At 37.6% G+C, this 26,883-nt stretch overlaps 1 protein-coding gene across 1 annotated transcript in view; it reads left to right on the top strand.

The window, feature by feature from the left end:
- LOC150104032 (hemicentin-1-like) overlaps positions 1 to 26,883 on the top strand; it is a 792,930-nt gene that overhangs the window by 686,727 nt on the left and 79,320 nt on the right. Inside the window, exon 32 of the mRNA XM_090396385.1 lies at positions 21,116 to 21,238. Within this exon, the coding sequence (XP_090252511.1) occupies positions 21,116 to 21,238 (123 nt within the window). The remainder of the gene's footprint in view (positions 1 to 21,115; positions 21,239 to 26,883) is intronic.

Here is a 26,883-nt window from a genome sequence, read left to right as displayed (position 1 = left end):
ACTACACTCCCTTCTCTGCACACAGCTCTACATACTATTCATGATTATTGCCCTCTGTTTCAACTGATCATTGTCATACAGTCCATTTAGTTGTGCTGTCCTGCTTCACAAGTAGGCTGTGATCATTTACTACATTAACTTCTTGACTTTGTCTCCTCAGAAAACAATAGCTTTTCTAAATACCCATCACTAAATCCATTCAAATGCAATTCATCAAGTTTAAACCACTTCAACTTTCCTTCAAATTCACTCCATAGATTTACAAATTGAACCCCTTTTGCCTCACACAACTCAGCCACCTTTCTATTCATTATCACTGCTCTCCTTCTCAATTCACTATTGGCATATCTGGGCAACACTTCTAATGATTTTTCCAACAACACTATTATTCTTTACATGCCGCAAAAACTTCCTGAAGTCTCTATCAACTTTTTTTTTCCCCCAAACCAAGTCATTTGTACCTATGACTACCACTAATTTTGATGCCTGATCTTTCCTTTTCTACAACGCATCAGTTATTTGTTTCATTGTCACACCAGGAAAGCATGTCTTGTGTACTTCATCACACGTTTAATGATTGAGTCCTTATACAATGAATATGACTATCTTTTGACTCTTTCTTCATAATACTAACTTCCTTCTTCTCATTCTCATCAGCCAGTCTCTTCTTTAGATGTCTAATATCCTCTTCCAGATGTTTCATTTCGCTTTTTTTCCACTAACTTTTGTTCCCATTTCTAATCTAATCAAGACACTTTTCACATATGTTAATGCTTTTCTTCTTTTTGTTTACCCAAACAGTCTACAAATCTTTCACATTTTTTGTGCATACATATAGCAATTTTCACAATGCATCCAATGTGAAAAATCCAAGGCAGAGTTCAGTCTTTGTGCCAAAGGTTTCCATGCTACCAACATGCAATTTTTTATGGATGATTCCGTTTTCAGAAGTAGAAGCAATAAGAATAAACAAGAAGCAAAACACAATACAAAGAACAAAATATTCTAACAACTTCCATCAAAACTGAAAAAATGCAGCACATTTTGCAATAAAAAGTCACACTGATTAAAAACACTTTTTTAGCACAGCTCAAATCTACCACTATGTTAGCTTGCAAATCTAGCACCATGTGATCTATTTTATGACATAATCATTTGATTATATGGTAAGATATGATATTATATGATCTATTTGATTCTGTGTTTTGCCATCTGGTGACACCCAACTTACTTTATGTATTCTCTTATACTGGAAGATTGTGCCACCTATTACTAAGTTATTTACGAAGCCAGAGATTTAGGTGTGATGGTTAGGAAGTTGAAGTTTAGGAGACACATAGCAAAAGTGGCTAAATCAGCTCATCAGATCACTTGGTTACTGAAGAATACTTTGACAAGCACAGACAAGCAAGTTATTGTTCCTCTTTATCGAGCCTTGATAAGATCTCATCTTGACTACTGTGCCCAGATCTGGGCACCAGGGTTTCTTCTTGATGGGGAGGAGGTAGAGCAGATCCAGAGGCTAGTGACCAAGATGGTAGCTGGTCTATGGAATGAACCTTACAAGAACAGATTGAAGATCTGTGGGTTACAGAAATTGGGTGATAGGTGGAAAAGGGGTGATATGATTGAGACATTCAAATTACTGAGGGATTTTTACAAGATTAATTCAGAGGAAATTTTTCAGAACAGGTCTGGTGGTGTGAGAACTAGGGGCCACCCATGGAAACTGAGCAAGAGTGCAGTTAGCAAGGGTGTTAGAACTAGGTTTTTTACTTGGAGAGAGAGAGAGAGAGAGAGAGTGGCGAATGAGTGGAATAAGCTGCCAGAGTCTGTTGTAGGTGCCATGACTATGAATGAGTTCAAAGCAAAGTATGATAGATACTGTGTGAATGCTGAATAGTTCTTGACATCATGTTTACGGCCTCCCTCGATGAGTCTAAGGACTCCTTGGAGTTGCCCATAATAATAATAATAATAATAATATTTGCCACATAGTTCCACCAGCAGTTCATGATTTACATTTTGGTATCCCAAATCATGCTTACCTAACCCATTACATTCTCCAACCCCTCATTATTTGTACCAACTTTAGCACCCATAAGAAGTATGCTCTCGTTACCATGTGTCATCATCAAGGTCTTATCAAGTAGATTGTAAAACTTTTCTTTTTCTTCAAAGGATGAATTCTCAGTTGGGACATAGCACTGAACAATTCTTAACCTTCCAGATTTAGTTTTAAGATTTACTGTGATTATTCGTCCTGAAATTGGTTTCCACCCAATCATTGCTTGACTAAATAATTTGCTCATGAGGATTTCAACTTCATATTGATATATATATCAGTTATATTAGGCATCCCTGAATAAACAAATTCCCATTGGGAAAATTTATTCTGCTAATACCATTCCATTTTACTTGCTAACCCCCAACGATTCAGTTTTATATTTTTCCATCTTCTTTCTTAGTTGTGCTAGTTTTCCTGTTTGATAGAGTGTTTTAAGATTGAATTGGGCAATCCATATCCTAATAAAAAAGTTGCAGCACATGGATTTAGATGCTGGGTTAGTCAACTGGATTCAGGATTCACTGTCTGATAGGTATTAGAGAGTTGTGTATGATGAGGCAATATCAAGGAGACAGAAGGCTACAAGTGGGGTCCCACGGGACTCGGTACTGTGACCTGTATTGTTTAACCTTTATATCGATAACATTGTCAGTAGATTGCAGTGGGATATTCAGCTGTTTGCAGATTATGTGAAGCGGGGAAGGGTTATTAGTAATAGGGCAGACGGGGAAGCCCTGCAAGAGGATTTGAATAAACTAGATAGATGGGCATATGAATGGGGGGGGGTATCGGTTTAATGCAGCAAAATGTAAAGTCTTGAAGTTTGGGATGCATTGATGGGAGGCTGCATATTCGATTGGAGAAGCTGGAGGAAGTCAGGAATAATTGATAGAAACCCTAAATTCAGGGAACATAGTGCAAAGGTGATGAAAGCAACCCAGAGGATTGCTGCAATACTGAAAAGGATGCTGACCTGCAGAGATAAAAGAGTTATTGTTCCATTGTATAAGACCCTGATCTGACCACAGTCAGACTATTGTTCTCAAATTTGGTTGCTCTCACCATTCCTCTAGGATTTGAAGGGGATAAATTAACTGTGGAAAGGGTACAGAGGTGGATAACATAGATGGTTTCAGGACTGTACAAAGTTAGTTATGAAGATCGGCTGAGGGAATGTGGACTGCAGAGTTTGGTGGATAGAAGAAGAAGGAGAGGTGATATGATTGCGACTTTTAAACTGTTGAGAGGTAGTTACAGGGTTGACACTGGGGAGTTCTTTTGCTTGGTGAAACAGTGGGAAGGAGCGATCCAAGGAGTTTGTAACTTCCAAGGAGCCATCCATGGAAGTTACAAAAGGAAGCTGCAAGCAAGAAGGTGAGGAGTGGTTTCTTTGCATGGAGAGTGATTGAACTGTGGAATGCATTGCCTGATAGAGTGGTGAGAGCAAGAACAGTCATTGAGTTCAAGGAGTGGTATAATAGACTTTGTGTTTCCTAGGAAGGACCTCCCACGATGAATCTTTTGATTCCATGGAGGCCTGAATAATAATAATATTAATATTACACAATCACCACCCCTTAGAGTGGTGATTGTGTAATATAACTTTTGCAACTTTACTTCAGGAGATCGACAAAGACATTTGACGCTGTCAGTAGATAGAGAGTTTATGTTCAGATGAAATATTTCTAAGGTGGCCTAAGTACCAGGTTATTACCTGTAACATGTTGTGTAAAGATAGATTGAATGTTTCTGAGTTGCAAAAGTTTGTTGACAAGTGAAAAAAAGGGAATATAATAGAAACATTTAAGTTATTAAAAGAATTTTATTGGATTAATGCAGAGGAAATATTTCATCAATTGGCTTGGGGGGGGGGGGGGGGTAGAACAAAGTCATCCCTGGAAATGGAGTAAGAGCATGGTTATCAAGAGTGTGAGGACCAGAATGTTTGCACAGAGAGTGATGAATGAGTGTATGGTTCAGCAGAGTCTATTGTATTTTATCTGTCAATGACTTCAAAAAGATGTATGATAGATATTGTATGGATAGTTTGAGTCTCCCATGATGAGTCTTTGGACACAATGAAGGTGCCCATGCAGTGGTGGTGGCAGTAGTGGCTTTTCCCTTCAGTGGTTTCCCACCCTAGGTGTCTTTGTAGGCCTGTGCCCACAAAGCATTCCTGGTGAGATTTTTACAGAGTAGTTCACCATTGCTTTCCCCAACCACTCCAATTTCATTCAGGTTTGGGACCAGCATATGGCTGGGACGTGTTCATGACTGTAATCCGTGTGTTCATGGGGGACGGTTTGCTTGTTCTGGGGGCCGAAAAACCCGAGTTTCATGGTGAAAAAATCCTTGACCTCCATCAGAGACCAACTAACTTACCTTTCATCAAAAGAGACCAGATAAAAGTTCCTCACGTCACTGATGGGAATCGAACCCGGGTCTTTCCGACCAAAGGGCTTCATCTATACTGACTGAGCTACAGAGGCTCAACCCATGCAGTAATAATAATAATAATTTTAAGGAATACACTAATCTCAGACCATATCAAACTCATTAGGACTAAAGGAGTGGTTTCTTGTCAATCAAGATTTGCTATAGTGAATATTGTTAACAATAGCATTAGGTGAGACTTTGGCTGGGAATTTTAAGTAACATGTAACAATGAGTGAATTTGCTATAATGACGTTTTAGATGACTGTATGCTTTCTGACTTAACTTTTATCTTTCAAAATTAAGAATTTGTTTATTGCATGTACTGGAGATTCTGACTTGACTTATAAATTAACGATGCCAAGAAATTATACTTTTGGTTTCATCTTTTATTCAAGTGTAAGCAAATAAAGTTTTCACATGAAGTAACTTCATGACAGGGCAACTCATATATAGAGGCTAATGACTTCATATCAATTGCTTTAATATCCCATAATGCAATGACAGGACAACAGACATGTATGATATTCTTACAGACATGTATGATGCTATGCATTATGGGAAGGGCCACAACCCAGACCGGTTTTGACCTTTTTTTGAGGTCCCATTGGCAGGAGCTACTATATATGAGTTGCCCTCTCATGAAGTTACTTTCTGGACAAATTTTGTATGCTCATACTTGGATAAAATTAGCCTTGATAAGACCTCGTCTTGACTACTATGCCCAGATCTGGCGCCAGGGTTTCTTCTTGATGGGGAGGAGGTGGAGAGGATCCAGAGGCAAGTGACCAAGATGATAGCAGGTCTATGGAATGAACCTTATGAGAACAGGTTGAAGATTTGTTTGTTGCGGTAATTGGTTGATAGGAGGAAAAGGAGTGATATGATTGAGACATTCAAATTACTGAAGGATTTCTATAAGATTAATTCAGAGGATATTTTTCAGAACAGGACTGGTGGTGGGAGGACTAGGGCCATCCATGGAAACTGGGCAAGAGTGTGGTTAGCAAGGGTGTTAGAACTAGGTTTTTAACTTGGAGAGTAGTGAATGAGTGGAATAAGCTGCCAGAGTCTGTTGTGGGTGCCATGACTGTGAATGAGTTCACAGTCATGTGAACTCATTCACAGTCATGGCACATAAGCACAAAGTATGATCGATACCGTGCGGATGTTGAATAGTTGTTCTTGATATGATGGTTAGGGCTTCCCTCGATGAGTCTAAGGACTCCTTGGAGTTGCCCATAATAATAATAATAATAATAATAATAATAAAGGATGAAACCAATAATATAGTTTCATGGCATCTTTAATTTATAATATAATCAAGTGGAAACACTTTCAACATTTATCTCTAATCCAGAGTATTTTAATAATAAAGTGTGACACCTTTTGAATACTTGTATATGGAAATATGACTTTTGCATTACTTCAACCCCGGTATCATTTCTGGGTCTAACTCTTATTGATGAGGCCTTTTGCAGCATTAATGGCTTTCCAGTTCATATCCAAGATGGGTTTGACAGATCCATTACAGCATCTGAAGTTTCCAGAGTCTATAAAGAATGCTAGACAAGAAAATCCCCAGGACCTGATGGTCTAGCGATAGAGGTTTACCACGAGGCCTGGGATTGTATTCTCCCAATTCTCTTTATGGGAATATTCAATTCAGTTCTTTTCTCTCGTCAGGATACATACCAAGTGAATTGGTAGCAAGCCATACTACCCTGATTCCAAAACCTAATAGTGATCACACTTTAATTTGCAGTTGGAGGCCTATTTCTCTAAAGATATTTTTCCACATTATCAATAACAGGCTCAAAGTGGTAATAAGATACATAATTAAAAGCACACAGGTCTATGGAGTTCCAGGCTGAGCAGTATAATTTAATCTGTTTCTACTACATGATCTAATCTGCTTAGTTAATATGAAAAAGCAGTCGATGGCAGTACTATCAGTAGACCTTACTCAAGCATTTGATAATGTCTGGCATCCGTTTCTGTTCCACATCCTCCAGAAAATTAGTGTTAGTAAAAAGCTGCTATCCATTATCAAAGGAGCCTATGCCAGTTCAATACCTGCCTCCTAGTTAATTGGTTCCTGTCAAACCTGGTCAAAGTTTAAAAAGGAGTCAAGCAAGGTTGGTCAAGCTCTTAGTCCATTACTCTTTGCATTGGTTCTTGAACCTTTCTTACAGGAAGTTGACAATACATGTTCTCTGCAAGGAATAACAGTTCCTTTAACTATGAAGGAAAATAAGGTACTAGCATATGCTGATGATGTAGTGGACACTTTGAAGGATAACGATTCCATATACAGGTAATTCTCTTTGCACACTGCTTTTTTTTTACACAATTTCGAAATAATGTGGGTTAGAAAACAAAAGTAATTATATTTTTACATTGTATATTTTGATTTAACATGGTTCAAATGGCACTTATTTTTAAAATTTCTGTAAAAAAAAGGGTATTTCTGTTATAATTATTGTTTCCTAGTGCAGTACATATGTATAAGGGGTACCGGAAAGTAATCAATTATTTTTAATAGGTCGTTTTTAGCCGATTGTTTTTTCTTAAATAACACATAAATTATTCATTTTGATTTTTATTTAAATATTAGCATCTTTTCTATTTAAAAAATCTGGTTTTTTTTTTAAATTTTAGATTATTTTTTTTTAATATGGCGGACTTTAAAGTTGAAGAGCACCATTTACGTCATTGTATGCTGTTTTTGTTTCACCAAGGAAAGAATGCTACCGAGGCTACCAAAATCATTTGCTCAGCTTATGGAGACATATTGAAGGTTAAGAAATGTCAGCGATGGTTTACGAGATTTGCAGAAAAAAATTTTGATCTCTCTGATCGTCCTCGATCTGGAAGACCTCTTACTCTAGATGATGCTGCTCTTAAGACTCGTTGAATCAGATCCAAAACAAACCATACAAGAATTAGCAGAGAAACTTAATTCATCATGGTCAACTGTCCAAGAGCACTTATATAAGAGTGGCAAGGTTCTTAAACAGGGTGTATGGGTACCGCATGAACTGTCAGAAAACAATAAAGCACAGAGATGGGTGATTTGCAATTCATTGTTGACCAGACAACAAAATGACCCCTTTTTGGAATGAGTCTTAACTGGTGACTAAACATGGGTACTGTATAAGATTAATAAATGCAAAAAACAGTGGTTTTCTCCAAATCAAACTCCAATTCCAACACCTAAAGATGGACTTCATCCACAAAAGGTTCTGTTGTGCGTTATTGCAAATTTCATCCCCAGGATTTGAAGGGGATAAATTAACCATGGAAAGAGTACAAAGGCAGATAACAAAGATGGTTTCAGGACTGTACCATGTTAGTTATGAGGATCGGCTAAGGGAATGTGGACTGCCGAGTTTGGTGGATAGAAGAAGGAGAGGTGATATGATTGAGACTTTTAAACTGTTGAGAGGTGGTTACAGGGTTGACACTGAGGAGTTCTTTCACTTTGTTGAACAGCAGGAAGGAGTGATGACAAAAGGCCATTTCTGGAAGTTACGAAAAGAAACTGTTTGCAAGTGGGTGAGGAGTGATTTCTTTTCATGGAGGGTGATTGAACAATGGAATGCATTGCCTGATGGAGTGGTGAGAGTGAGAATGGTCAATGAATTTAAGGAGTGGTATGATAGACTTTGTGTTTCTCAGGAGGGGGGGTCCCATCGATGAGTCTTGATAGACTTTGTGTTTCTTAGGAAGGACCTCTCACGATGAGTTTTTTGACTCCATGGAGGCCTGAATAATAATAATATAACCGCCTTCCAGTCAATACCATTAAATGGAGGTACTTTAACATTGGAGATCCAATCTGTGACATCTGTTACCAACTGGAAACAGTACAACATGCATTCTACAGCTACCCTCTGCATATTTGTAACATATTATGTAATGTGTTGGGCATTCCATTACTTACAACAGAACAGGGGGTTTTTTTAGTTTTTTTTTTTTTTTTTTTTGCAGTACCCAACATGTCAGGAATGAGAAGAGAATTTAAATTGTTATAATTAATGAATTAAAATACCATTTATGGAAGGTTAGAAAGATACATGGATTTGAAACCCAACAATATGACAACCAAATGCTTTATAATATTGTACTGTGGAAATTTTATTGTTCAGTCAGACAATTTTTGTATTTAGAAATAAGCATTCTAGGAGATAGCAAATTTTTGACTGAATGGTGTAGACCAGGAGTCGGGGAACTTTTTTACCTATTACCCCAAAATATATTTATTTATGCCGACGTTACTCCCTTGATTTGAAAGGGAGAAAATCATAGATTATTTAAATTCAAAAGGTTTATTGAATCTATTTATATGGAGAATACAATTATAAATATGAAAAGTACAAAATGAATATGATAAAATAAATTAATATCCTCATTATGAAACAAAAGGATTTCTTTGAAAACTTTTTCACTTCAGGTTTTGGAGAAATGATGTTTCATTTTTGATACAATAACATCCAAATTGGAGCATTTTGATGTCAGAGCAATTTGGATACTGTCTCTGGAGTCCGATCGATTTCTCTGCTTTGTTTTATTATTATTATTATTATTATTAAACAAGACCTCATGGAGTCAAAGACTCATCTAGGAGGTCCTTTTATCTTACACACACATCTCATCATACCGTGTCTTAAACACATTCAAACTACTTGCAGACACCACGCTCTCAGGCAAGGCATTCCAATCACTCACAACTCTGCACGAAAAAAACCTGCCTCTCACTCCCTTACTCACACCCTCCTTATACAGTTTCCAGGGATGACCTCTGGTTCTCTGCTGATCTCCCACTATTCTCTGTAGAACTTCTCCACCATTGATCCTATAACAACTCCTTACCAACTTGTAGGTCTCTATCATATCTCCCCTCTTCCTTCTCTCCACGAGACTCTGCAAATTACATCTTTTCAATCTTTCCTCATACTCAACATTCCAGAGGTCAGAAACTACCTTAGTCAGTCGCCTTTGGACCCTTTCCAACATCTCTGAGGATATTTCATGTTCATTAGAGTGGAAAATCCTTGTTCGCAATGGTAGGTTGTTGCAAAAGGCAGCAACTTTTTGACTGCCTCCTCATGTGCAATTTTGAAAGCCTTTGCAGCTATTGACATTCAAAAATATGACTGATCTGCTTTGTTTTCAAATTAAATATGTGCTTCATTATTGGATCGAAGTTCAAGAAGTGCCTCTGCCAACCCTTGAGGCTCTTCTGGTACATCAGCAATTTCACATTTAAAGGGATCTACAACCCAACTGACAGTATGTGAATCAAGATCTGGAAAGTAATCAGAGAACAGCTCTTTGAGTTTGGTAAGATGCCTTATAGCTGTATCCTTGATGTCGTCAAAAGTAATATTTTCACAATCTTCCAATAACAAAGCTAACTTTGAAAAGGCAGCTATCTTGTTTTGTTCTGCTTTCTGTCTCCAATATAAAAGCTTTGATCCAAATGCTGAAATCTTTTCTCTGGTTGAAATTATATTGATGTGTTTTACTTGCAATACTTTGTTCAATTCATTCACATACTCAAAAATATCAGCTAAATATGCAAGATGTGCAACCCAAGGAGTTTGTAAACTTATCTGCGAGAACATTCTTTAGATCAACCATAAAAATTTCAAATTCAGTTTCGAGAGCCCACCCTCGGTTCAGAACATTTCCACGTGAGAGCCACCTCACTTCTGTATGATAAAGTAGGTCTGTATATTCAGCCTCACAATCTTTACATAATTCACGAAATAGTCGCGTGTTTAGTGCATGTCCTTTGACAACCTTGATAACATCTTGCATGACGGCTTCCAGTGCAGGTTCCAAATGTTTCAGAATCAGTGCCTGGTGATGGATCATACAGTGGTTAACATCAATTTTTGGATTATTCTCTCTTGCCAAAGCCAAAAAACCACTTACATGACCCAACATATCGGGAACTCATCAACAAACACAGCAATGCAGTCTTACCACTTTAAATTAACGTTATTCAAGTATTCATTAACTTTATTGAAGACATCAATTCCACGAGATCACTACTCGAGAGGAGAACAAAACAACAATTCCTCTTCAATTGCATGTAAACCTTTGTAACGAACATACACCACAGCTGCAAATTACTACTGGCATCTGTAGTCTCATCAAGCTGAATAACAAAGCATTTACTCTCTTTTATTGAAGAAATAACTTGTTCCCTCACATTTTCTGCTAAAATAGAAATTCTTTCTTTCACAACTTTTGCAGACAAGGGCACTGAATTTAGTTTCATGGCTTCTTTCTGACTACACATAATCTCTGCCATTTTCAAAGCTGCTGGTTTAACCAATTCCTCACCAGTAGTATATGGTTTCTTGTTTCGGGCAGTCAACCAGGCCACTTCAAAGCTAGCCTTTGATGCTGAACGTTGATCAAATATACCTCTCAAGTTGTCCAGTCTTTGTCTTTTGACAGACATTTCCAAATTTACAAAGTATTCCCGTGGTTTGGAAGACAGATGTGGATGCAAATTATCCAAGTGTTTCTTCAATTGACTCTTTTTGAAAGATTCTGCAGTCAGTAATTTCAGTAGGAATAATGAAACCACACTTTGGTTTCATTATACCTTTGTCTTCTATTTGTGTAATCCCATAATTGTGGCTAGTTCCTCAATAGGAACTAGCCACAATAATAGTTCCTCAATAGGAACTCTTCCGAGTATATTCTTTTTCTAGTTGATGTCATCTGAATTGTAAAAAAGACATTCATTGAATTTAAGTTTTTTAAAGTTCATTTAAATTTACAATAATTTAATTGGTAAACATGGCACTAAGATGTCCTCAAGATGAAGAAATTATTTAATTATTTTATTGACCATCGAAAATTAATCGAGCAAGGAGAAAATATATTAATCAAATTATCGAACTAACATAAAACTAAAATATGGTTAATAAATGAAAATCTTACACTTAAAATAGAACTATTGAAATAAATTAAATTAAATAACTACTTAAATAGACTTGAACAAAGCAAAAATACATGTGTCAAAAAATTAGGTTACGGCAGGTAATAGACAACTGACAAATAATATCTGTTTAGCCACTTAATGCCTTAGCAACCAAATTGTTTGGAGATGAACATGGCGTGACATCTCCTAAACACATATATTACATTGGCCAGATGCAGTGTTGCTTGTTACGACACTGCATCTGGCACTGCACTTTGCACTCTGCTTATTACGACAGAAGAAAAATTTCTGTCGTAACAAGGAACGCACTTTTTATATAATTTTATTTATGTCTATTGAGACCTCATTACCCCCAAGAATTTCATTTTTACCTCATTTGGGGTAATTTACCCCGGTTCGCTGACCCCTGGTGTAGACCATCCTCATTATGCAATATTATTATTATTATTATTATTATTATTATTATGGGCAACTCCAAGGAGTCCTTAGACTCATCGAGGGACTGTGTGAATGTCGATACTATTCCAACATTCACACAGTATCTATCATACTTTGCCTTGAACTCATTCACCATCATAGCACCCACAACAGACTCTGGCAGCTTGTTCCACTCATTCACCACTCTAAAAGTAAAAAAAACCAGCTCTAACACCCTTACTAACTCTTGCCCAGCTTCCATGGATGTCCCCTAGTCTTCGCACCACCAGTCCTGTTCTCAAAAATATCCTCTCAATTAATCCTATAGAAACCCTTCAGCAATTTGAATGTCTCAATCATATCTCCCCTTTTCGGCATATCGACTGATTTCTCCAAACCACGAATCTTCAACCTGTTTTCATAAGGTTCATTCCATAGACCTGCTATCATCTTGGTCACTCTCCTCTGGATCCTCTCAACCTCCTCTCCATCAAGAAGAAACCTAGGTGACCAAATCTAGGCACAGTAGTTGAGATGGGGTCTTATCAAGGCTCGATACAGAGGAACAATAACTTGCTTATCTCTGCTTGTCAAAGTATTCTTCAGCATCCAAGTGATTTGATGAGCTGAAGAATACTTTGACAAGCAGAGATAAGCAAGTTATTGTTCCTCTGTATCCCTATCCATCCACACTCTCAAGTCCCTGGCCTCATCAATCTCCTGGAATACAGTTCTACAAATGTGATATACTGCTGCTAATCTTTTCACCCCAAACTGTATAACCTTACACTTTGCTACATTAAATTGACATCCATTCTCCTTAGCCCAGACCTTCAATCTATCCAAATCATCCTGCAAAATTTTGACATCTTCTGCATTCACTATTGCCCTACCCAACTTTGCATCATCAGCGAACAATTGACCCATTCCTCTCAAATTCTTCCCTATATCGTTAATGAACAAATTAAACAGCAGTAGTCCAAGAACAGAACCCTGTGGCCCACCACTAGTCACAGGCCGTCTTTTGGACTCTACTCCTGAATAAACTACTCTCTGGTATCTCTCCATCAACCACCCTCCTATCCATCTCACCAACCCTATATCCATCCCCATCTGCACCAGTTTACTGATTAGAGTAACATGTGGTATCCTGTCAAAGGCCTTGGCAAGGTCCAGTAGAATCACTGTAAACCCATTACCCTTATCCAGTTCAGCCGTCATTGTGTTATAAAGCATGAGCAAGTTACTGAGGCATGATCTACCCTTCACAAAACCATGTTGTCCCCCATACAGTATCCCATTTTCATCTATCCAGTCCTGTATTCTTCTCTTGACTAATTTCTCCAAGACCTTGACAACGATGCCTGATATGCTAATCAGTCGGTAATTTACAACATCAGTCTTGGAACCTCCTTTATTTAGTCGAACTATTTTCCCCTCTTTCCACCCCCTCGGGACTAATCCAGACGAGAGACTCAAATTAAACAAAATGGTCAAGGGTAATGACAATTCTTTAGCTGCTTCACGTACAAGACGAGCTGGTATACCATCTAATCCTACAGATGTATTGACATTGAGGTTTTGCAATAGACTACTCACCTCCACTTCATTCACCACAATTACCGTGTAATCTATTGGTTCATTCATTTCTGCAATGTCACCACCTGGACAATATATTCTTGCAAAATGCTCACTCAGTAATTCAACTATATTAGCTGAGTTGGTTACCTCCCTACAATCAGCATTCTTTAAAATCATTTTACCATATACATTTTTTCTTTTACTTGCAACATATCGAAAAAACTGTTTAGGATTCTTCTTAGCCTGCATGGCCAATGTTCTTTCATAATCCTGTTTTGCTTTTCTTACCACACTCGTTACACTTCTGGCCTGCGATTTATACTGTTCATGTGCCTGCAGGTCACCTTTCTCCTTGAATTCCTCCATAGTTGTTTCTTTTTTTGCAGCTCTAGCTTAATGGTGTTATTCATCCATTTAACCCCTACTTGATTTATTATTTGGACTCTAAGTATACAGTCAGCCATTGCTTCATGCAAACACTTCTTTACCTCCCATGCACTATCAATTTCTAGCCCTTTCAGTTGTACATGTCATGGCACTGAACCAATCAATCTCCTAAGCTTGTGATACTTACCAGCCCGATAATGCAAAACACATCTCCTTGCGGATATCTGCAAGGAGATGTGTTTTGCATTATGTGAGATACTGAGATAGGAGTGATGTTAGCTTGGTCCCCCTTTGCTATTAGTTGCCCGGTGTTGTATTACCTTACCCCAGTCCTGAAGATATATTCAGACGCAAACTTTGTTTGCTCACAATTGGATAAAGGATTAAACTAAATTTATTATAGTCTAACCAAGTGAAAAATAAACTTTCAACATCTTTCTCTAAATCCAGAGTAATTTAATAAAAAGGTGGCACACCTTATGTCAACTCCTATAGGTAAAGATGACCTCACCATTGCTTCTGCCTGGTATCTCCACTTCCGGGCCTGGCTCCCACTGAAGAGACCTAAATAAAGATCGAAACTAGTCTGGGCAGTGGCCCTTCCCTTAATGCAAAACATTATACATATCTGCAAGGAAATGTGTTTTGCATTATGGTAGATACTGAGATAGGAGTGATGTTAGCTTGGTCCACTTTTGCTATGAGTTGCCCAGCGTTGAACTAACTTACCCCAGTCCTGAAGATATTTTCAGGCGCAAACTTTGTTTGCTCACACTGGATAAAGGATTAAACTAAATTTATTATAGTCTAACCAAGTGAAAAGACTTTCAAATACCCCAAGACCTCATGCAGTCAAAGACTCATCTGAGAGGTCCTTTTATCACACACACACACACACACACACACACATCGCATCATACCATGTGTTAAACACACTCAAACTCCTTACAGAAAACACACTCTCAGGCAAGGCATTCCAATGATTTAAAATTCTGCACAAAAAAACCTGCATCTCACTCCCCTACTCGCACCCTCTTTATACAGTTTCCAGGGATGACCTCTGGTTCTCCCCTAATCTCCAACTATTTTCTGTAGAACTTCTCCAGCATTGATCCTATAACAACCTCTAACTTGTAGGTCTCTATCATATCTCCCCTCTTCCTCCTGTCCACCAGACTCTGCAAATTACATCTTCTCAATCTTTCCTCATACTTCACATTCCAGAGATCAGAAACTACCTTAGTCAGTCGCCTTTGGACATTTTCCAACATCTCTTCATCCTTCTGAAAACCAGGTGACCAAAATCTGGGTACAATAGTCCATGTTTGGCCTAATCAAAGCCTTATACAACAGAACAAAAATATCCCTACTTCTACAAGTCAGTGTCCTCCCCATCATTCCCAGAAGCCTTTGTGTTGTCTTCACAATTTTGGCTATGTGTCCCCTAAATTTCAGAATCTTATCTACTATTACCCTCAGGTCTCTTATTTCCCCTATCTCCAACAGTATATTCTAAATAAGCATAAATTCTCCATCACATCTTTGTTTTCCAAATTTTAAAACCTTACATTTTGCAACATTGTACTCACATCCCCATTTCCGTGCCCAATCACTCAATTTATTCAAATCTTCTTACAAGGCCACAACATCTTTACTGCTCTTTATGGTTCATGCCAACTTTGCATCATCTGCAAACAACTGAATATCTCCATCCAAATCTTCGCAAATATCATTAATATAAAAGTTAAATAGTAATGGCCCTAAAACAGACCCCTGAGGCACTCCACTGGTGACTTTCCTTTTCCTGGATATCGCTCTCCCATACACAACTTGTTGATACTTATCAGATAGGCAGTCTCCAATCCAATGCACCAATCTAATATCCAAACCCATCTGCTCTTTGACTGTCAACTTATCATGACATACTCTATCAAAAGCCTTTGCAAATTCCAAGTATGTTACTGTGTATCCTTCTCCTCTGTCCATGTAAACAGTCACTTTGTTGTAATAAGTAAGTAGATTACTAAATGACTTCCCTTTAGCAAATCCATGCTGTCCATGAAAGATAATACCATTGTTGTCAACTCAATTCTGGATCCTAGTTCTCCCAAGCTTCTCCAACAACTTAACTACAACATCTGACACACAGATAGGCCTTTAATTTGATGCTTGAGTTCGATCACCTCCTTTGTGAAGTAGCACAATCTTGCTCTCCTTCCATTCCTTAGGAACTTTACCAACTGCAAGACTTGTATTAAAAAAATATGTCAAGGTATGTGTCAACTCCCTGGCACATTCCTTCAGAATATGTGGTGATATATTTGCATCTGAGAATTTTACTGTAACGAATATGACCACGTTGCCACCAATAGGTGAGAGTGATCATAGGGTCTTGACTTGGGAGGTGGCTAAAGGTGTAGATTTTACAACTAAGATAGGGTACATGTGGAATTATCGGGCTGGTAAGTATGACAAGCTTAGGAGATTGATTGGTTCAGTGCCATGACATGTACAACTGCAAGGGCTAGAAATGGATAGTGCATGGGAGGCAGTAAAGAAGTGTTTGCATGAAGCAATGGCTGACTGTATACCTAGAGTCCAAATAATAAATGAAGTAAGGGTTAAATGGATGAATAACACCATTAAGTTTGAGCTGCAAAAAAAGAAACACCTATGGAGGGAATTTGAGGAGAAAGGTGACCGGCAGGCACATGAACGGTATAAAGAGCAGGCCAGAAGGGTTACGAGTGTGGTAAGAAAAGCAAAAAAGGATTATGAAAGAACATTGGCCATGCAGGCTAAAGAGAATCCTAAACAGTTTTTTCGATATGTTGCAAGTAAAAGGAAAAATGTATATGGCAGAATGATTTTAAAGAATGCTGATGGTAGGAAGGTAACCAACTCAGCTGATATAGTTGAATTACTGAGTGAGCATTTTTCAAGAATATATCTTCCAGTTAGTGACATTGCAGAAATGAATGAACCAATAGATTATACGGTAATTGTGGTGAATGAAGTGGAGGTGAGTAGTCTATTGCAAAACCTCAATGTCAATACATCTGCGGGATTGGATGGTATACCAGCTCATGTGGTACGTGAAGCGGCTAAAGAATTGTCATTACCCTTGACCATTTTGTTTAATTTCAGTCTCTCGTCTGGGTTAGACCCAAGGGGGTGGAAAGAGGGGAAAATAGTTCCACTAAATAAAGGAGGTTCCAAGACTGATGTTGTAAATTACCGACCGATTAGCATATCAGGCATTGTTGTCAAGGTCTTGGAGAAATTAGTCAAGAGGAGAATACAGGACTGGATAGATGAAAATGGGATACTGTTTGGGGGACAACATGGTTTTGTGAAGGGTAGATCATGCCTCAGTAACTTGCTCATGCTTTATAACACAATGACGGCTGAACTGGATAAGGGTAATGGGTTTACAGTGATTCTACTGGACCTTCCCAAGGCCTTTGACGGGATACCACATGTTACTCTAATCAGTAAACTGGAGCAGATGGGAATGGATATAGGGTTGATGGAGAGATACCAGAGAGTGGTTTATTCAGGAGTGGAGTCCAAAAGACGGCTTGTGACTAGTGGTGTGCCGCAGAGTTATGTTCTTGGACCACTACTTTTCAATTTGTTCATTAATAATATAGGAAAGGATCTGAGAGGAAGTGTTCACTTGTTTGCTGATATTGCAAAGCTGGGTAGAGCAATTGTGAACAGGATGTCAAAATTTTGCAGGGTGATTTGGATAGTATGGAGGACTGGACTAGGGAAAATGGATGTCAATTTAATTTGGCAAAGTGTAAGGTTATGCATTTTGGAGTGAAAAGATTAGCAGCAGTATATCACATTGGTGGAGTCGTACTCCAGGAGATTGATGAGGCCAGGGATTTGGGAGTGTTGGTGGATAGGGAATTCAAGTTTAGAGGGCACATTGCAAAAGTGGCCAAAACAGCTCATCAAATCACTTGGTTGCTGAAAAATACTTTAACAAGGAGACAAACAAGTTATTGTTTCTCTATATTGAGCCTTGATAAGATCCCATCTAGACTACTGTGCCCAGATATGAGTGCCAGGGTTTCTTCTTAATGGGGATGAGGTGGAGAGGATCCAGAGACAAGTGACCAAGATGATGGCAGGTCTTGTGGAATGAACCTTATGAGAACAGGTTGAAGATTTGTGGTTTACAAAAATTGGTTGATAGGCAAAGGAGGGGTGATATGATTGAGACATTCAAATTACTGAAGGGTTTCTATAGGATTAATCCAGTAGATATTTTTGAGAATAGGATTGTTAGTGGGAGGACTAGGGGCCATACATGGAAGCTGGGTAAGAGTGTGGTTAGCAGGGGTGTTAAAACTAGATTTTTTTTACTTGGAGAGTGGTGAATGAGTGGAATAAGTTGCCAGAGTCTGTTGTGGGTGCTATGACTGTGAATGAGTTCAAGGCGAGGTATGATAGATACTGTGTGAATGTCGAATAGTTGCTATTGACATGATGTTAGGGACTCCCTCGATGAGTCTGTCAACTCCTTCGAGTTGCCCGAGATAATAATAATAATAATATATCAAGTCCCACAGCCTTATTAACATTTAGTTTCCTCAACTCCCCATACACCTCTTGCTACTTACATCCATACCTTATCCATACTTACACTTATATCCATACCTGAAGTAGAAAAATTCATCAAAAACCTGAAATGTGGAACGGCAGCTGGAGGAGATGATATTTGACCAGATATGCTTAAGTATGTAGTTATAAAATCTTGCAAGTTGCACTGCATAGTTCAGAAATGCTGGACAGAGGCACGAATTCCAGATGATTGGAGTAAAGCTCTCATAGTACTCATACATAAAAAGGGAAATAAAACTGAATGTGATAATTACAGAAGTATTTGTCTACCGATTGTTCCTGTTAAGATTTATGCAAGTATACTTAAGAAATTGTTGAGAAGGATTGTGTAAGCTGGACTCAGGCCAAATAGAGGCTATCAGGATTAGATTTTCCCTTTACGGCAAATAGTTGAGAAATCTAGGGAATATAACAAAATCTGGATTTAAGTGTTGTAGATCTGGAAATGGCATATGACAAGGTGCCAAGAGAAAAGCTATTCGAAATGCTACAGTTATATGGTGTCAGTGATGCATTATATCAAGCAATACTTAGTCTTTATTTGAGTTGTAATTCAGCAGTTAATTGAAGGAAGTACAGGAAGATGGTTTGATATTAAATCTGGTGTCAGACAAGGATGTATATTATCCCCTCTGTTATTCATTATCTCCATGGATCACATTATGAAGGTATGCGGTATTAAACCTGATATCAAAATTGGAGATGTTAATCTCAGCTCTTTACTTTATGCAGATGATGTTGTGCTTTTAAATAAATCCAGTACAAGTCTGCAAGATTCTCTGACTAAATTGAATAACTGTTATAATAAATTTGTTATGAAAATCAGCAACAACAACAAGACAAAGACAATGAAAATAGGCAGAATCATTGAAAATGTCAACAGTGTTGTTTTAAAGGAGAACCTATAGAACAAGTAAAACATTTCAGCTACTTAGGCACAATGTTTAGTGAAGACGGTAAATTTAATATGGAAATAGACAACAGAATCAACAAGGTCAGTATGGTAGGAAGTCAGCTGAATAAATTTATATGGAATAAGAGAAAATTAGTCAAAACACTAAAATTAGCTGTATACAAGACAGTGTCTTCTATACAGCTTATTATAAGTTGGTTTCAAAGTAATTTTAACTTATGGATCTGAGAGCTGGGTTAGAAGTAAAACACTTGACCAAAGACTGGAGACCACAGATATGAGAGTCCTGATAAAGATTAGAGGTGTGAACAGATGGCATCAATGGCAATATCATGTTAAATATGAGGATATTAGGAAAGAACTTGACATTGTTAGCATCCAGGAATGTGTTAGCAGAGTTAATCTCAAGTGCTTTGATCACTTCAGAATGGGAGAAGAAAGATTAGCAAATCAAGTGTTCTCTGCCAGATTGGCAGGAAAAAGACCCAGAGGAAGAACAAGATATAGGTGGATTGATACAGTAAAAATTGTCTTAGAAGAGAGAAATATAAGATTTGATATAAGATGTTGGAGTCTCTTGACAGATAACAGATTGATTTGGAGGAAAATTGTTGAAAGGAAATTAGTAATGATGTAAGTTCTTCATGTAGTGCTATCATAATATCCTGTACACCCCTTGAGGATACATGTCAGGAATTTGATGATGATGATCATCATCATCACTCCCAGAAAATTGCATTTCTCGCAACCAAAGGAATAATCTATTGATATCAATGAATTTGTGACCTTACAAAACTCAGAGAGCAGCAACTAAGACAACATTGCTTAGGTTGTGAGAACTGCACCCATGCCTTAGTCCACGATTTTCTTATTCAGGTGTCTTCAATCATAAATCTCTGCAGTTATACATAAATACAGTTGTATTTTTGTATAAGAATCTCCATAGCTTAGTTGGTTTTGATGAAGTCCTTTGGTTGGAAAGACCTGGGTTCAAATCCCATCTATGATGCAAAAAACTTTTATTGGGGAATTTTCAATTAAAGGTGAATTAGCCAATCTCATACAGTGATGGAGGATGTTTTCTCTCAGAAACTGAGAAATTTTGTCCCTTAAAACAGGTAAACTAGCCCCATAAACACACATATCTATAGACATAAAATACTTATCCTTAGAGAGATGCAGGAGAGGAATTGTAAGCTGACTGCATTAAATTGCTTTAAGTCACCAATTAGGAGACTCACTCGATCTAAAGATAGAGAAGAATTTGAACTGAATGATTTTTGTATACTGTGGAGTATGATATACTGCACTGTATGATGGATTCTATCCTTGTAGCACCCAACACCAAGATCATAGGTAAGAATTTTCAATATTTCTTTAATTTTTTAACCTGTCATAATTTCCTTAAACTCCTCTCCTCACTTTGCCACTTCCCAGGATTCTTTACTTGCTGTAGTATTTTCACTTGCTATTCATTATTGTCTATTAGTATTTCAACTTTAGCTTTAGAACATTTATTTAAAATGCACTTTATATCCTAACATAGATCTTTTTCCTTCATAATTCCCATATTTATTTCAGATTGTCAATGTACACAATATCAGCTATAGATTTTATAGGTTTTTTGTTAATTTATTTAAAGTGGACTTCAAAAAATGCAGTATCTTTATAGTATCTCGTCTTATTTCATACTATAGCTACTTTCTTTTCACAGATGTGAATGAATGTTTGCAGCTTCCTAATCCTTGTTCTTACCAATGCCAAAATTTGAAAGGCAGCTATGAATGTATTTGTCCCCCAGGACAAAAACAGCTTGCAGACAAGAAATCATGTGCTGGTCAGCATTTCTCTTTTAGTCTCTGAATTTAAATTAATGTTAGGCCTCTGTTATGAATAATAAGTTAATTTATTAATTTTCTGGTATACTGAATTTTGAAATCTAATTGAAATTAAGATTTATTAAAAAAATTACTCACAAACAATACTTATTGACTATGAGTGAATATAAATGTTAGTGTTAATTAAATTGCAAAATTAGACACAAACAAACTTATGTTTTTAGTTCCTAAATTTTAAAATAAATAGAAATTCATAGGCAGGTCAGTATATATATATATATGTATATATATATATATATAGTTTTATGAAGAATTAAATGACTAGAACCGAGATTTAAGTAAAAAGGTTTTAATATAAACACACTACTAGTTTCGGCCTGTAACAACCTTCTTCAGGTGACATTATAAAAGAAAAAACACTAAACATTGAGGGTTAAAAGACTATGAACAACACAGACAGTCTTTATACATAATTAGCATGAAAACGTTGTAGTTGTATTTGAAGCTGTTCTTTCGTTTGTTGCATTGTTGGGAGAGTGCGTGTTTGCTGCATCACATGAACGCCAGTACATGATTACAGCTGAATGACTATCTGGGAGGTTGTAGCTTAAGTTGTTATTTAGATGAACAGGATTGAAGATGATTTCTCTAGATTCCACAATTTTTCTCTCTATTTCGTCACTGCAACGGAAGATGTTAGTAGATTTTTCCCAGCAGACTTTGTGACTTTGGTTATCATCATTAGGATTAGCCGAGAAAAGGATATGACTTGATAATGCACTCGCTCGCTGTCTCTTGTAAGTAATGTCTCTCATGTGTTCTTCCATACACATTTCGACAGATTTGTCTGTCTGCCCGAAATAAGGAATGTTGCAGTCACATAATATTTTATATACACCAGGGTATTTGAGTTGATGATGATGACAAGGTTTTGGGTGGCTAATTAAGGAACGGATCCTTGGAAGTGGAGTGAACAAGGTTCTGATATTGTATTTTCTTAGAACTTTTGCTAATTTGTGTGAAACAGTACTTATGTAAGGAATAGATATATTGCCTTTGAATCTATTTGCTTCTTCTGAGTGATGTCTAGGGGGATTAAGAAGGAATTTGTCAATGATTTTCTTGGAATATCCATTAACTTCGAAAGAAGTTTTCAGATGGTTTATTTCTGTAAGCAGTTCATTTGGGTCATCAAGAAGAGAACGGGCTCTATGTCCCAAGGTGGAAATTATTCCAAGCTTATGAGGAGGGAAATGATGAGACTGACTGTGCAGATATCTGTTGGTATGTGTGGGCTTTCTATATATCGATATTTTTAGTTTACCAGAAGAGTGAGTCAGTTTGACATCAAGAAAAGGCAAGGAATTATCCGTTTCAAGCTCAGCAGTAAACTTAATACTTTGATGTCGGCTGTTGAGATGTTCGAGGAAAACCATAAGGGATTCATGTCCATGGCTCCAAACAATGAAGACATCATCCACACATACCAACAGATATCTGCACAGTCAGTCTCATCATTTCCCTCCTCATAATGGCCCCAGTTCAGCATGGAGAGATCACATCGAGTGAGTGGTATCAGTGGAACTAGCTGTAGATCCAGAAATGAGTTGTTGTGTTTGTATACCAATGCTAGAAGTATAAGAAACAAGACGGATGAAATGGTTGCACTAATTGCGTCTGTGCACCCAGAGATTGTCGGAATAAGTGAGACATGGTTAGATGAGGATGACATCCTGACAGGAATAGAGATGGAAAGGTATGATGTGTTTCGTGAGGATAGAAGGGGTAAAAAGGGAGGGGGAGTGCTATTGATGATAGAGAAAGAGTTATGTCCATACAAGGTAGAGATGCAAGAGGGAAATGGGGCCAGTGGTTTTGAGGCAGTATGGTATGAGATAGAGGTGAATAGAATCAAATACTTGGTGGGATGTTGTTATAGACCTGGTAATGTGGATGGTGGTGATAGTGAAATGTATAGTCAAATAAGCCAAGCAAATAAGAAAAGGGTGATCATTATGGGTGATTTTAATTATGGCAATATAGACTCGAATGAAGAGATAGCAACTGGAAGTAAAGAAAATGAGTTTCTTGAGTTTTTGAGGGATAACTACCTCAGACAGTATGTAACAGAGGACACAAGAGGATTAAGGGTCTTGGATTTGGTCATCTCATCGGAGGATGTAATTATCAATGAGGTATCAAATCATCCACCAATTGGTGAAAGTGACCATGAGGTGATTACTTGGGTGGTTGCCAGCAGTGCAAGGACTCCTGTGAAAAAAGGGTATATGTGGAACTACAAGGGGGGTGATTATGAAGAGCTCAGGAGACAGCTTGCAGGTGTAGCATGGAATGAGGAGTTAGCTGGAAAAGAGATCAATGCAACTTGGGGGATTTTCAAAAAATATTTAGTGGATGCAATGTCTAAATGTATACCACGGGTGAGAAGGTTAAATAAGTTAGGTGTGAGATGGATGAATAAAGAGATTAAGCATGCAATACAGAGAAAAAGGGCATTGTGGAGGCAGCATAAGAGAAGTGGAAGTAACCAATTTCATGAGTTCTACAAAGACCAGGCAAGGAGAGTGACTTGGTTGGTGAGAGTAGCTAAAGAGAGGTATGAACAGCAGTTAGCTAATGAAGCTAAAAAGAATCCTATTGAGTTCTTTCGATATGTAGCCAGCAAAAGAAAGAATGATTATGGAAGGATGACATTGATTGGAGGAAATGGTATAAAGACAGCTGTTGCAGAATGTGTGGTGGAGATACTTAATGAACAGTTCATAAAGATCTTTCAATCTTGTGAATGTGACTTCATGGAGAGATTAAGAGCAGTTGATGATGAGGAGGAGAGACTGACTGTAAGTGAGCAAGAGGTGTTTGGGGATTTGAGTAAACTAGATGTAAATAAGGCTGTGGGACTTGATAATATATCATCTCGTATTCTGAAGGAATGTGCCAGAGAGTTGACACCTGCCTTGACATATTTTTTTAATACGAGTCTTGCACTTGGTCAAGTCCCTAAAGAGTGGAAGGAGGGCAAGATTGTGCCACTTCATAAAGGAAGTGATCGAACTCAAGCATCAAACTATAGGCCTATCTGTGTGTCAGGTGTTGTGGTTAAGTTGTTGGAGAAGCTTGTGAGAACTAGGATTAGTGAAGATGTTGTGGCCTTGCAAGAAGACTTGAATAAATTGAGTGATTGGGCAAGCAAATGGGGATGTGAGTTCAATGTTGCAAAATGTAAGGTTTTAAAATTTGGAAAACAAAGATGGGATGCAGAATTTATGCTTGGTGAGAATATATTGTTGGAAGTAGAGGAAATAAGAGATCTGGGAGTGATAGTGGATAAGGATCTAAAATTTAGAGGACACATCGCCCAAATTGTGAAGACAACACAAAGACTTCTGGGAATGATGAGGAGGACACTGACGTGTAGAAGTAGGGAGATTCTTGTTCCATTGTATAAGGCTTTGATTAGGCCACACATGGACTATTGTGCCCAGATTTGGTCACCTGGTTTTCAGAAGGATGAAGAGATGTTGGAAAGGGTCCAAAGGCGACTGACTAAGGTAGTTTCTGACCTCTGGAATGTCGAGTATGAGGAAAGATTGAAAAGATGTAATTTGCAGAGTCTAGTGGAGAGAAGGAAGAGGGGAGATATGATAGAGACCTACAAGTTGGTAAGGGGTTGTTATAGGATCAATGGTGGAGAAGTTCTACAGCGAATAGTGGGAGATCAGTGGAGAACCAGAAGTCATCCCTGGAAACTGTATAAAGAGGGTGTGAGTAGGGGAGTGAGAGGCAGGTTTTTTTCGTGCAGAGTTGTGAATGATTGGAATGCCTTGCCTGAGAGTGTGGTGTCTGCAAGGAGTTTGAATGTGTTTAAGACCCGGTATGATGAGATGTGTGTGAGATAAAAGGACCTCCTAGATGAGTCTTTGACTCCATGAGGTCTTGTTTAATAATAATAATAATAATAATAATAAGCTTGGAATAATTTCCACCTTGGGACATAGAGCCCGTTCTCTTCTTGATGACCCAAATGAACTGCTTACAGAAATAAACCATCTGAAAACTTCTTTTGAAGTTAATGGATATTCCAAGAAAATCATTGACAAATTCCTTCTTAATCCTCCTAGACATCACTCAGAAGAAGCAAACAGATTCAAAGGCAATACATCTATTCCTTACATAAGTACTGTTTCACACAAATTTGCAAAAGTTCTAAGAAAATACAATATCAGAACCTTGTTCACTCCACTTCCAAAGATCCGTTCCTTAATTAGCCACCCAAAACCTTGTCATCATCAACTCAAATACCCTGGTTTATATAAAATATTATGTGACTGCGATATTCCTTATTTCGGGCAGACAGACAAATCTGTCGAAATGCGTATGGAAGAACACATGAGAGACATTACTTACAAGAGACAGCGAGCGAGTGCATTATCAAGTCATATCCTTTTCTCGGCTAATCCTAATGATGATAACCAAAGTCACAAAGTCTGCTGGGAAAAATCTACTAACATCTTCCGTTGCAGTGACGAAATAGAGAGAAAAATTGTGGAATCTAGAGAAATCATCTTCAATCCTGTTCATCTAAATAACAACTTAAGCTACAACCTCCCAGATAGTCATTCAGCTGTAATCATGTACTGGCGTTCACGTGATGCAGCAAACACGCACTCTCCCAACAATGCAACAAACGAAAGAACAGCTTCAAATACAACTACAACGTTTTCATGCTAATTATGTATAAAGACTGTCTGTGTTATTCATAGCCTTTTAACCCTCAATGTTTAGTGTTTTTTCTTTTATAATGTCACCTGAAGAAGGCTGTTACAGGCCGAAACTAGTAGTGTGTTTATATTAAAACCTTTTTACTTAAATCTCGGTTCTAGTCATTTAATTCTTCATAAAACTATGTATGTTAACCTAGTCAATGATCATTCTGTCATATATATATATATATATATATATATATATTAGGTTATATTTCAGTAACTATTTAACTAAATATGCCACATAGCTAAGTTTTCATGTGAGTATCACACATATACTTTTTCATAACAAACTGATTATATAATGGGATGGGGGGGATTGGAACTGATATATGGCAATGCTTGGATTATTGTAATAATTAGGAAATAAAAATAATTGAAATTGATTAATTAAAAAACTTAAACACCAGTGAAAGGATATTAACAAGAGTACTGGCAAAATGATATTAATAAGAATACTGGCATTAGTAGAGATTGCCAAAGTTTCATCAGAAAAACAAAAAAAAAAGTTTCAGTGTTGAAGAAGCCCATGCATTAGTTGATTAGAACAGTCCTCCAAAACTTTGGAAATGCTTGCATTCATTTCTGTTCGTGTTGGCAAAATTCTGGGAGAGTGCATGGATCTTAGAATATTCTTTCAAAGGAGAAATGTCTATGTAGATGATTCTTGCTTTTCCCCCCCTTGCCAAATATTATGGTTTGTGTTATACAAACCATAATAATTGGTGGGAACATTCCATAAGAACATTTTTTACTTCACTGACCCCACTCCTTAGATGCTGACAATGAGGGAAATGCCTTCTCCTGTGGATGGAAGGAAACTAGAAAAATTTCTTACTCGTTATCAGAAACTTGAGCTC

Source organism: Typopeltis vanoorti, chromosome 8 (genome assembly GCF_054136105.1).
Source record: "Typopeltis vanoorti isolate ZY-2024b chromosome 8, IOZ_Tvanoo_1.0, whole genome shotgun sequence".
In the NCBI taxonomy this organism is placed as follows: domain Eukaryota; kingdom Metazoa; phylum Arthropoda; class Arachnida; order Uropygi; family Thelyphonidae; genus Typopeltis; species Typopeltis vanoorti.
This window is presented reverse-complemented; position numbering and strand designations above follow the sequence as displayed.